Source organism: Cervus canadensis, chromosome 1, assembly GCF_019320065.1.
Source record: "Cervus canadensis isolate Bull #8, Minnesota chromosome 1, ASM1932006v1, whole genome shotgun sequence".
Classification (NCBI taxonomy): domain Eukaryota; kingdom Metazoa; phylum Chordata; class Mammalia; order Artiodactyla; family Cervidae; genus Cervus; species Cervus canadensis.
In genome coordinates, this window is record NC_057386.1 from 20,554,441 (window position 1) to 20,565,954 (window position 11,514).

Consider the following 11,514-nt stretch of genomic DNA (forward strand, 5'->3'; position numbering starts at 1 on the left):
GACTATTACTTCAGAGGCCATACCATTTTACATTCCCACCAACAATGTATAAGGGTTCTCATTTCTCCCCATTCTCCACCAAGAATGGTTATTAATTGTCTTTTTGGCAGTAACCATTCTACAGATTGTGAGTGGAATCTCAATTCATGTTTTTTAATTTTTATTGGAGTCTAGTTGCTTTACAATGTTGTGTTAGTTTCTGCCGCACAGCAAAGTGAATCAGGTCTATATTTACATATGCCCTCTCTTTTTTTGGATTTCCTTCCCATTTAGGTCACCACGGAGCGCTGAGTCCCATGTCCTATACAGTAGGTTCTCATCAGTTATCTATTCACCTCAGTGGTTTTGATTTGCGTTTCCCTGATGACTCATGACATTGAACATCTTTCATGGGTGTATCGGTCATTTGTATATCTTCTTTGGAGGAATGTCTATTCAGATCCTCTGCCCACTTTTCAGTGTTCTGTCTTTTTAAAAAAACTGCTTTGTAAGAGTTCTTATATATTCTAAATCCAAGTCCTTTATCAGATATGTGATTTGTAAGTATTTCCCCCCATTTGGTGGGTTGTCTTTTCACTGTCTTGACAGTATCCTTGGAAGTACAAAAGGTTGAAAATTTGATGAAATCCAATTAATCTACTTTTTTCTTTTGTCACTTGTAGTTTTGCTATCAAATCTAAGAAAGCTTTGCCTAATTTAATTTAGGTCATGAAGGTCTTCTATTTTCTCTGAAAAGTCCTATCTTTTTAGCTCTTATATTTAGGTCTGTGATGCACTTTGAGTTAATTTTTGCATATGGTGAAAAGTAGGGGTCCAGCTTCATTTTCTACCTGTGGAGATCTAATGGTCCTGGCACATTTATTGAAAAGATTACATTCTTCCTTCTTGAATTGTCTTGCTCCCCTTGTCAAAAGTCTTGTGGAAACCTTGACTGAAATGAAATGATTCTTGATAATTAAAAAAAAATCAATGCCCTTTAACTTTTGAAAACGATGTATTTCTGGCTGCGCTGGGTCTTTGTCACTGTGTAAGGACTTTCCTTAATTGCAGAAAGTGGGGGCTGCTCTCTGTTGCGGTGCATGGACTTCTCATTGTGATGGTTTCTCCTATTGTGGAGCACGGGCTCTAGGTGCCTGGGCTTCAGTAGTTTAGGCACTTAGTAGTCACTGCCCTGGGGCTCTAGAGCTGGGGTTCAGTAGAGTAGTTGAGGCGCACAGGCTTAGTTGCCCTGCAGCATGTGGTATCTTCCCAGACAAGGGATTGAACCCGTGTCCCCTGCATTGGCAGGAGGATTCCTATTCACTGCACCACCAGAAGTTCAACAATTCTTAATTTGGCAGGTGGGGGGATTTGTGTTATTTCAGAAGCAGTGTGTAGAGTGTGTAGAGGCTTCGTTAATGGGTTTCCTAACAGTGCTTCTCAACTTTTAATGCATAAAATGCATAAAGACCCTGGGGGTCTTGTTCGGATGTAGATTCCAGTTCCGTTGGTCTCATAGGGGACCTGCGATTCTGCATTTCTGAAAAGCTCCCATGTCAGTCTGATATGTTGGTTTGCAAATCACAGGGTTTTATCAAATGCAATTTCAAAAGTCTACAATTGAAATCCACAAAAAGAAAGCCCCAGTGTAGGGCTTCCCTGCTGGATCAGTGGTTTAGAGTCCGCCTGCCAGTGCAGGGGACATGGGTTCCATCCCTGGTTGGGGAAGGTCCCACATGCTGTGTGGCCAAACAACAACAACAACAAACAAATCGCACCTGAGAGATGAGGGCTGTCATTGGTCCCAATAAGTGAAAAGCCAAGTTTGATACAGTCATCACTGTATTTTCTGCTGCAACATTGTTTTTGACATCCTTAATCAGATGAATGGGAGCTGCAGGCTTGGTAGGGTTCAATGGTGGTGAATGGGGAGCTCATCACCACCCATGGTCCACCCCAGGGATTCTGGCATGAGGCTGAGGGCTGAGCTCAGGCTTGGTGCTACTGGAGAGTCCCCAGTTGACTGCTGTGACAGCCAGGTTCCTGCACCCCTCAGCTACTGCCAAGATACTAATCAGTCCGTATTCAGCTCAAAACTGTTGCTTTCCATTCTTCCACTGTTTGTTTTTGTGCATTTCAATGCAAATCTAAAACAGCAATGGAAAATGCACTTATAAAAATATTTAAACTCATATAATGTTACCGTCTTTGCTTAACTAGCTTGCAGATCAGTCTATGAAGTCTGCTAATTTTAATTGGGGAAATCTTTTTTTTTTTTAGCATGCAACTCACAGGATCTTCATTCCCAGACCAAGGATCAAACCCATGTCTCCGTCAGTGAAAGTGTGGAGTCCTAACCACAGGACCACCAGGGAAATCCCTGAAGGCTGCTAATTTTATGGTCCAAACTGGTGCTCCTTAAACTCTTTTAATGAAGATTGTAAAAATGAAGATGGACTTAATAAGTCTGAAAGTCGCTCAGTCGTGTCCGACTCTTTGTGACCCCATGCACTACATACAATCCATGAAATTCTCCAGGCCAGCATACTGGAGTGGGTAGCCCTTCCCTTCTCCAGGGGATCTTCCCAACCCAGGGATCAAACCCAGATCTTTCGCATTGCAGGCAAATTCTTTACCATCTGAGCCACAAGGGAAGCCCAAGAATACTGGAGTGGGTAGCCTATCCCTTCTCCAGGGGATCTTCCCGACTCTGGAATCGAACAGGGGTCCCCTGCACTGCAGGCAGATTCTTTACCAACTGAGCTATCAGGGAAGCCCTTTAGTAAGTCTGAGGTGGGCTTGAAATTCTGCACGTCTAACAAGCTCCCAGGTGATGCTGAGCACTGGGTCTTTAGTTCTGTTTCCACAGTGGACCAAGGGACTAAGGAAGTTGCAATCTCCCTGCCCCTGATTTGCGCTTGTGTTTGTTTTCTACTGTGTCACAGAAATGGAGTGAAAATCAATGACTTGACACCTGAACAGAATGACTATCTCATCCATGTTCCCACGTTAGCATTTTTCAACCTCTCTGCTCCCTGTGCTTCCTGTTTTCAACCAGTCGTCCATTCTGGGTATAAATTAACCATAAAGGTCTAAAAGATTAATGACAATTTGAACCTCGCAACCAACTAGATGACTAAGGCTGGAGGATGGCTGGTGATAGTGGCTGTGGAGTGAATGAGTCACGCATGAGCTTCTGAGCGCCGTGCAGTCTGGCCGCTGTGCACGCCTTCTGCTCAACCCACACTCGGTTTTAGAGTTATTTTTAAATATTTTAAATAGTCATTAATTTAAAAATTGATATTGAAATAGGCACTGTTACTGCTTGTAGGGATGTGCCTGGAAAACCTTTGATAATCCCTGGGGCTTTGAAAGCCTCAGAAAGAAATCATGGACCAGTGATACTTAACCGTTTTGGGTAATGGCTTCCTTTAAAAGAACCTGATCAAAGCTATGAAGAAAGTGCACTCGTGTACATTATATACAAACTCTCACAAAGTCTCAGGGTTTGGTTTCTCAGCTGCTGGTAATCCTTGGTCACCCCTTTTTCAACCATCTTAAATAAAATACTCATGATTTGCCCTCAAGCTTAGCTCTGATGATGTCTCTCTTCTGCTCAAAGTTCCTCAATTGTTGTTGTTCAGTTGCTCAGTCATGTCCAACTCTTTGCGACCCCATTTGCAGCATGCTAGACTTCTCTGTCCTTCACTGTCTCCTAGAGTTTGCTCAAACTCATGTCCATTGAGTCGGTGATGCCATCCAACCATCTCATCCTCTGTCGCCCTCTTCTCTTCCTGCCTTCAATCTTTCCCAGCATCAGGGTCTTTTCCAATGAGTTGGCTCTTAGCATCAGGTGATCAAAGTATTGGAGCTTCAGCTTTAGCATCAGTCCTTCCAAAGAATATTCAGGGTTGATTTCCTTTAGGATTGACTGGTAAGATCTCCTTGCTGTCCAAGGGACTCTCAAGAGTCTTCTCCAAAAAAAAAAAAAAAAAGAGTCTTCTCCAGCACCACAGTTCGAAAGCATCTATTCATTGGCACTCAGCCTTCTTTATGGTCCAACTCTCACATCCATACACGACTACTGGAAAAACCATAGCTTTGACTATATGACCCTCTGTCAGCAAAGTGATGTTTCTGCTTTTTAATATGCTGTCTAGGTTTGTCATAGCTTTTCTTCCAAGGAGCAAGCATCTTTTAATTTCATGACTGCAGTCACCATCTGCATTTTAGATGCCCAAGAAAATAGTCTGTCGCTGTCTCCATTTCTTTCTGTTTGCCATGAAGTGATGGGACCAGATGCCATCATCTTAGTTTTTTGAATGTTGAGTTTTAAGCCAGCTTTTTCACTCTCCTCTTTCACCTTCATCAAGAGACTCTTTAGTTCTTTGCTTTCTTCCATTAGGATGGTGTCATCTGCATATCTGAGGTTATTGATATTTCTCTTGGCAATCTTGATTCTAGCTTGTGCTTCATCCAGTCTGGCATTTTGCATGATGTACTCTGCATATAAGTTAAATAAGCAGGGTAACAATATATAGCCTTGACATACTCCTTTCCCAATATGAACCAGTCCATTTTGCCACTTGTGGTTCTAACTGTGCTTCTTCTAACCTGCATACATGTTTCTCAGGTTCCTCAGTAGCTTCCCATTAGCCACAGCAGTGTTTCCTCAAGTGGAGTTTGTGGCTCTCCCAATAGGAATTGGCTGATGCTGATTAAAAAGGCCAGTCCTTGGGCCCCCTATCAGAGCTTCTGAATCAGAATCTCTGGACCTAAAGGCAGGGCCATTTCCTGGAGTTTGTAGGCTTCTGTAACATCCTCAGAGGCTCCATCACACCTCATACCAAATGAATAAAAAGGTACCCATAGGCCAGACAGACATACATTTTCTATAACTTTTTTTTGGTTCATATTAAAAAAAACATTTTTGTAACGTTTGAGGTGGAAGTATTTCTGTAACATTTTAAAAAAGATGTTTATAAATTTTACAATCTGCCTGGTGCCTGCTTGCTCAGTCTGTCCAACTCTTTGCAATCCCATAGACCAGAGCCTGCCAGGCTCCTCTGTCCCTGGAATTTTTCAGCCAAGAATGCTGAAGCGGGTTGCCATTTCCTTCTCCAGGGGATCTTCCTAATTCAGGGATCGAACCCACGTCTCCTGCATCTCCTACCCGAAAGGCAGGTTCTTTACCACTGGTGCCACGTGGACTCCCTTAAAAATTATTCTTTCCCTGGAACCTTTATTATGCTTCCATGCATTCATGCCTAATCGTTTCAGTTGTGTCCTACTCTGTGGCCCTATGGACTGTAGCCTGCCAGTCTCCTCTGCCCATGGGGTTCTCCAGGCAAGGATACTGGAGTGGGCTGCTGTGCCCTCCTCCAGGGGGATCTTCCTGACCCAGGACTGAGCCCTCATTTCTTACATCTACCTGCACTGGCAGGCAGATTCTTTACCACTAGCGCCACCTGGGAAGCCCATAGAGGAATTACCTTGTAGGTACCCAGGATGCTACCTTCTGTAGTGTTAATCATGATTTTGCAGTTTTTGAGTCAAGTTTAGGAGATAATACATTTCCCTTCAGTTCTTAGACCTTTTTTTAGGCCCTTGAAAAGTAGTTGGGGTTTAGCTAATACCCAGCACAGCCGAACTGTCCTGGGAGGGGCTTAGAATCTGAATTTTCAATAGGTTCTCCCAAGAACAGTGCATTTTATCAATCTAAATTGGAGCTAAGAGAAGAAACTGCCAAAGCCTCAGGTTATGAGCTAATTTTGAAATAAAGTCTTATCTCTTTAAAAGCTAAAAATTAGTCAGGGAGCTCTTAATTTCAAAGTAATAGTGAACAGTCAATAGTAAAGTGTTGTTTCCTTTTTTGGAGTACAGTTGATTGACAATGTTGTGATAGTTTCAGGTATAGAGCATAGTGATTCAGTTACACATATACATATATTCAGTCTTTTTCAGATTCTTTTCCTATATAGATTTAAAAATTTAACTCCTTAAAAAAAAACTTTTATTGTAGTTGATTTACAATGTGTAAGTTTCAGGTACAGTATAGTGGTTCAGTTACACATATATTCTTTTTCAGATTCATAGTAAAGTTTTTGACCCTGATGCCACAAGGAGGAGCTACCCAGGTTGGTAAACAAGGAAGGTCAATTCGAGAACCTTTTGGTACAATGTTTGTTCTGGAATATACTGGGTTTTTTTGACCTATTTATAGATTAAAAATACAAGCTTTCATTTTAGCTGACCAGTCTGCATTTTGTCTTTGTCCGTTTCAGAGGGTAGGCACTGGGGGCTGATGCCTGGGAGTGGGCAGGAGACAGGACACAGGGGAAAGAGGAGGCAGAGAAGTAACTGGGGGTGGGAGAGAGGAACCAAGGAGCAGAGCTAGGAGACTTTTCGGCCATAAATTTCATTAACCGTCTTGTTAATCACTCACTTTTGGGGCTGGGCCACACAGCATGCAGGATTAGTTCCCTGAAAGGGGATCAACTTGTGCTCCCTGCAGTGGGAGGGACTATTAACCACTGGAACACCAGCAAGATCCCTGGGAGACATGCTTTACTCAAAATTCTTTTGCATATTAGTATCAAAAAGTCTTGCTTGTGGCTCAGGCCACTCAGCTTACTCCAACCTTCCACTCAGCCCTCTTCTCCAATTCCCTCTTCCCCACCATGGGACTGAGTCTCCACTGTGAAATGAGTCACTTAGCGCCAGCCTGGCATGTGATAAGGAAGTACTGCATCACTTCTGGTTCTATGCAGGGGCTTTGTTCCAGTTAAATGGGCCTACCGTGGCTTCCTCACAGAGTCCTGTCACTTCTGGGTCTTGACTCCTCTTTGCCTGCAATGCCCTGCTTCAGATGACACCTTTATGGAGCCTTCCCAGGTCTGGATGGGGGTGGTGGGGATTTCCCAACCCTGAGATGCTGCAGCTCTTTGGCCAAGCCACTGGTGGCCTGGACCTCTGCCTTATCACAAGCCATGTGCCAGTCTCACACTCCTATCTGGGGTCAGTATTTGAGCACAGGGTGTCTGCCTGACTAGCCTGAATCGTTGAGTTCCACGATTTCTTGCATATACCAAACAGGCAACCTCTGTAAAATATTTAGGTCACCTGGTGGGAAAAGCAGTGGAGCCCTGGGTCCTAAAAAACATGTTACCACCTACTAGCCTTGCAAATTTCCACATCTCATTTTTCTTATGCATCAAATAGATGCAATTGTGCTATTATCTTCTGAGATCCACCCAAGCCTCATTGGTTCCACAGACACATTCACTGTCTTTGTTCCCAGGTGGCCTCTACATGAAGTCATCGTACATCCAGGAGGCTAACAAGATGGTCTGGTGACTAAGTAGACAAGTGTTGACATTTCATGACCATTCTCAGCAGGTCTTCTCAGGACACTGAGACAACAGAGCTCTGACTGAATGCTTACACAGTGGCTAACAAGGCGGGGTAGGGAGTGTGTTTGGAAAGACAAACTCTCTACTTTTTTTGGCTAAGAGGGTCAGGCCCCAGTTAAGGAGCTGTGGGTCCAGATGTATCCTCTATTGCCATTTCTGTGGTTCCTCCACACGTACAAGATTGATTATATATTAAACAGAATCTGCAAGTCAAATGTTTCTGAAAACAAGTTTTATTTAAATAAGGGTTTAAATACATTACATAACATTAAAACTGAAGAGGGGGAAAAAAAACCAAAAAACCAGTTTATTTCACAAGGCATTGGGCAGCTGTTGCTAGTAAGTTGCAAGCTCTACAGCTACGTGACTGATAACATTGGTTTGAAATTTGTTCCCTTGTCAGAAGTTTAACTGATAGAAGGTTGGCCTCACATTCTAGTTTGGACACCGATTAGCTAGAACATGTCTGGTCGTGAAGACCTTGGTGGCAAGCCAGATGTCCTGTCACTTCACTGGAGGGTGGCTGCTCTAAGCTCTGCCCACCCAGTCACGTTGGAGACATCAAGGGATCCTTCCCTGGCCACCAAAGGCACCCTCTAGCAGTACAGCTGCCTCACCCATCCTCCACTCTCCGCTTCATCGAGGACTGTTCAGGTGGTGACATTTTCTCAGGGCAGGGAACTTTGCAGAGAGACTGCCGAGGAGCTTCTGGCCAGACATAGCCATCTGTGATCTTGGGGCTCTGGACTTAGCTGAAACATCACTGTTATTGCTTTGTTTCAGGCTGGACACTGCCAGGCGCCTACTGCTTGACCTCTGTTTAAATGAGGGACTTCAAGACTAGACAGCATGGCTCTTTTCAGTTTATTGCATGAAGGAGTTACACTAGTCCAAGTTAAAAGCAGACCCCAAATGGTTACATTATACAAGCTGTGAGGTTTTTAAACTTGTGACAAGGGACAGAAGGGAAATTCTACTCATTGCAAGGAAATCCTCACTTAAGCTTCAGTGAGCCAAAAGCACTTAAAACCCATGAACCTTCAGCTGGTCGTCCTTAGCCAGTCCAATCTGAAAAGGAAAAAAGGGCAGTTTTAAGAGGGAGCAGAGTTAAAGCCTCCTTTCTGAAGACAGCAATCTTCTCTTCCTACTTCTACACTTGGCCAAGAGAAGTCCCAGAGCCAAGATGCACTGAACTCAGGGTACACTCAGTTTATCATCAGTATAATAAGATTTTGCCACTTAAGAGTAGCCAAACAGACATCCTGTTTTAGTGTCTATGTGCATGCTAAGTCACTTCAGTCGTGTCCGACTCTGTGCGACCCCACAGACAGCAGTCCACCAGGCTCCCCCATCCCTGGGATTCTCCAGGCAAGAACACTGGAGTGGGATGCCATTTCCTTCTCCATTGCATGAGAGTGAAGTCACTCAGTCATCTCCGACTCTGAATGACCCCATGGACTGCAGCCTACCAGGCTCCTCCGTCCATGGGATTTTCCAGGCAAGAATACTGGAGTGGGGCGCCCTTAAACTAGATTCAAGCTAGTAAGCTTTAAGGTGGACAAATTCCTCCTTTCCAGAAATACACTATGAACTTCAAAAACTGTTTGGCTTAGCCTTATAAAACAAACTTCTATGTCCCTAGAAGAAACTAAATAGACCAGACAGATCTGAGATTAGTTAGCCAGGCAAGAGGCACAAATGTACCAAAAAAAAAAGCAGCAGAACTCACCTCTACCAGGAACTGGCATATGTTCTTGCGCTGGTCACCCTGTAGCTGAATTACTTCTCCATATTCTGGATGCTCAATTACAGTACCATTGCAGGCAAATTTCTGCAACACCACCACAAGTAAACAAATTGAGCCAAGCAACAGTTTGAATGCCAATAATAACCCCTTTCAGTAAGTAAGCTCAGCAGCTCCATGGAGGCAGGGTAAATATTTAATGAGCTTTTCTTAAAATCTCATTAAAAACCTACCTTCTTAAACGCCTTCACTAGTTTCTTTTTATCGTAATCATCAGCGATCCCTTGGACAGTAGTAAGGGTCTTCCTGCCGTTTCTCTGTTGAATTCTTATATGGATATAATCCTCAGTGCCAGCAGGAAGCAGATCATCACCCTTACTTGCATCAGCAAAGGGGTCTAGGAAGAAAGGTCAAGCTCGTTTAGTGATGCTGCGCTCAGATGCCACTGCCACCCTTCCACTGGATCTCTTCTGCGTGCAGAAACTGATACTGAAATCGTCAGGGCTTGGTCGCCATCAGACATATTCTTTGTTTTGTTGGCTCTCCTCGAACAGGTCAGTCCGGGACGGCCAGCTTTCCCAGCCTGGGAGAAAGCCTGGGCTTCTTGCCCCAGGTCCGCCCTCGGAAGCCGATCACGTGTCGGGGGAGCCAGGGCAGGCCGGCGGCGCCCCACCCAGCTGATGCAACCGGCCGGAACCCGAGCTCTAAGGCGGGGCCACACTTCCCGCCCCATTGGCGCGCGCGGGTGTCACTTAGGGCTAGCGCCGCCTCTCCCTCCCGGCACCGTGACAACGGCGGTGACGTGCCGGACGTGACGCTGGGGTGGCGGGAGGGGCGGGTGTGGCCCGAAGAGGCCCGGGAGCCATTAGTAAATGCGCCACCCGAGACGCGAAGCCCGCCCAAGAGCTGACCTCCCGCCCGCTCCTTCCGGTCGCGCTCAAGAGCCAACCCTAAGGCCCAGGCCGCGGCCCCACAGCCCGCGGGCCAAGACAGTCCCCCTCCGCCCAAGTTTACGAAGACCTACAACGTTTAGCAGCTTTCTTGGCCCTGTCTAAGGGCCGGAGCGACCCGCGGCCCCGCCGGGGCCTTCCTCCCCTCGGGACTTTCTGGGACTTACCGAAAGAGTGGAGGTTCTGGATAGCGGACATACGATACGATTCCTTTTCCTCGGTGGAAACGGCCTGCGGAAGGCGGCGGCGGGAGAAGGCGGGCAGGGGGGACGGAGCGTCGGGAAGCGAGGGGGCTCAAGGGGGAGGCTGCTGAGTCCTCGGCGGCGGCTCAGTGACTGGGGCGGAGGGGCGGCGCCTGTATTCACTTATATAGCCGCCCCTGTGACGCCAGCGCGCTGCCCTCACGTCCAGGCCCCACCCACGGCGTTGTGCCCCCTGCGCCCAGCCGCCGCCGCTTCCAATTGGCCCTCGGGCGGGGACGCGAGACGGCGCTTGCGCAGGAACTGTGTGCTGCGGGAGGGCGTCCTCTCGACTACGGGAGAGATGGAAGGGGGAGGGAAAGGTTGGTCTGTCTAAGCGCCTGCGCAGTGCCGGAGGAGGGTGACGGCGGCGCATACAACTGGCGGAGGTTTCGGTCACGCCTGCGTACTATGATCTGGAGGGTTCTGCCTTCTTGACCTTGTTGCCGGGCGGGTCTTTTCTTGGGGGTAGATTTGGCACTCCTTAGAGATGATTTAGATGGTGACCGTCCCAAACACGACAAATTCCCACTATGTATGAACCCACCCAATTCCCTACTTTACAGATTTACTTACTCCTTGACGGATTTAGGGCGGCACGTCAATCAATGTACAGTGCTGTAATCAAAACCTTATTACTTAGATTAATTTATCATTTAGATGAATCTAATCTAAAAATGGATTAATCTACTTTAAGCTTACCATTTAGATCGTCTAAGGAAAGAATGTCCAGATCATCAGCAGGAGTTCAAGGGAGCCAAGAAGAATTCACGCACTTAGAAGGGGGTCCTTGGTGTCATACATATTGTGTGGAGTTGAGCTTTCCCAGAGCTTAGTTGAATTATTGCCTTCAAAACAGTCAACCTGGGACTTCCCTTGTGGTCTAGTGGTTAAGACTGCACTGCTTCCAAAGCAGGGGGCCCCGGTTGGATCCTGTCAAGAGATCTAAGAGCCCGCATCCCACCGTTCCCAACTCCCCACCCTCCAGGGACCAAAAAAAAAAACAAAACAAAAAAAAAACGGTCAACCTTTCTTGCACTTTCAGCTTATTAATTGAAATGTTCATAACTGCAAGGGGACATAGCGAGGTTTTAGACTCTAAAGGCCGCCAGAGGTCAGACAGGTAAGATAAAGGAGTGCAGACAGTCAAGTGTGATGTAATGGGGTGTGGTAGGGGCCAGGGGTTGAAA

The 11,514-nt window shown here is 46.1% G+C and overlaps 1 protein-coding gene across 1 annotated transcript; it reads right to left on the minus strand.

Moving 5' to 3' along the window:
* Nucleotides 1–7,606: 7,606 nt before the first annotated feature.
* Nucleotides 7,607–10,461, minus strand: EIF1 (eukaryotic translation initiation factor 1). Its single transcript, XM_043468917.1, has 4 exons — nt 10,253–10,461; nt 9,369–9,532; nt 9,121–9,222; nt 7,607–8,459 (listed from the first exon to the last, which is right to left on the minus strand). Exons 1-4 carry the CDS (start codon nt 10,281–10,283, stop codon nt 8,415–8,417), a joined length of 342 nt encoding a protein of 113 aa, XP_043324852.1. The 5' UTR covers nt 10,284–10,461; the 3' UTR covers nt 7,607–8,414.
* Nucleotides 10,462–11,514: the final 1,053 nt, after the last annotated feature.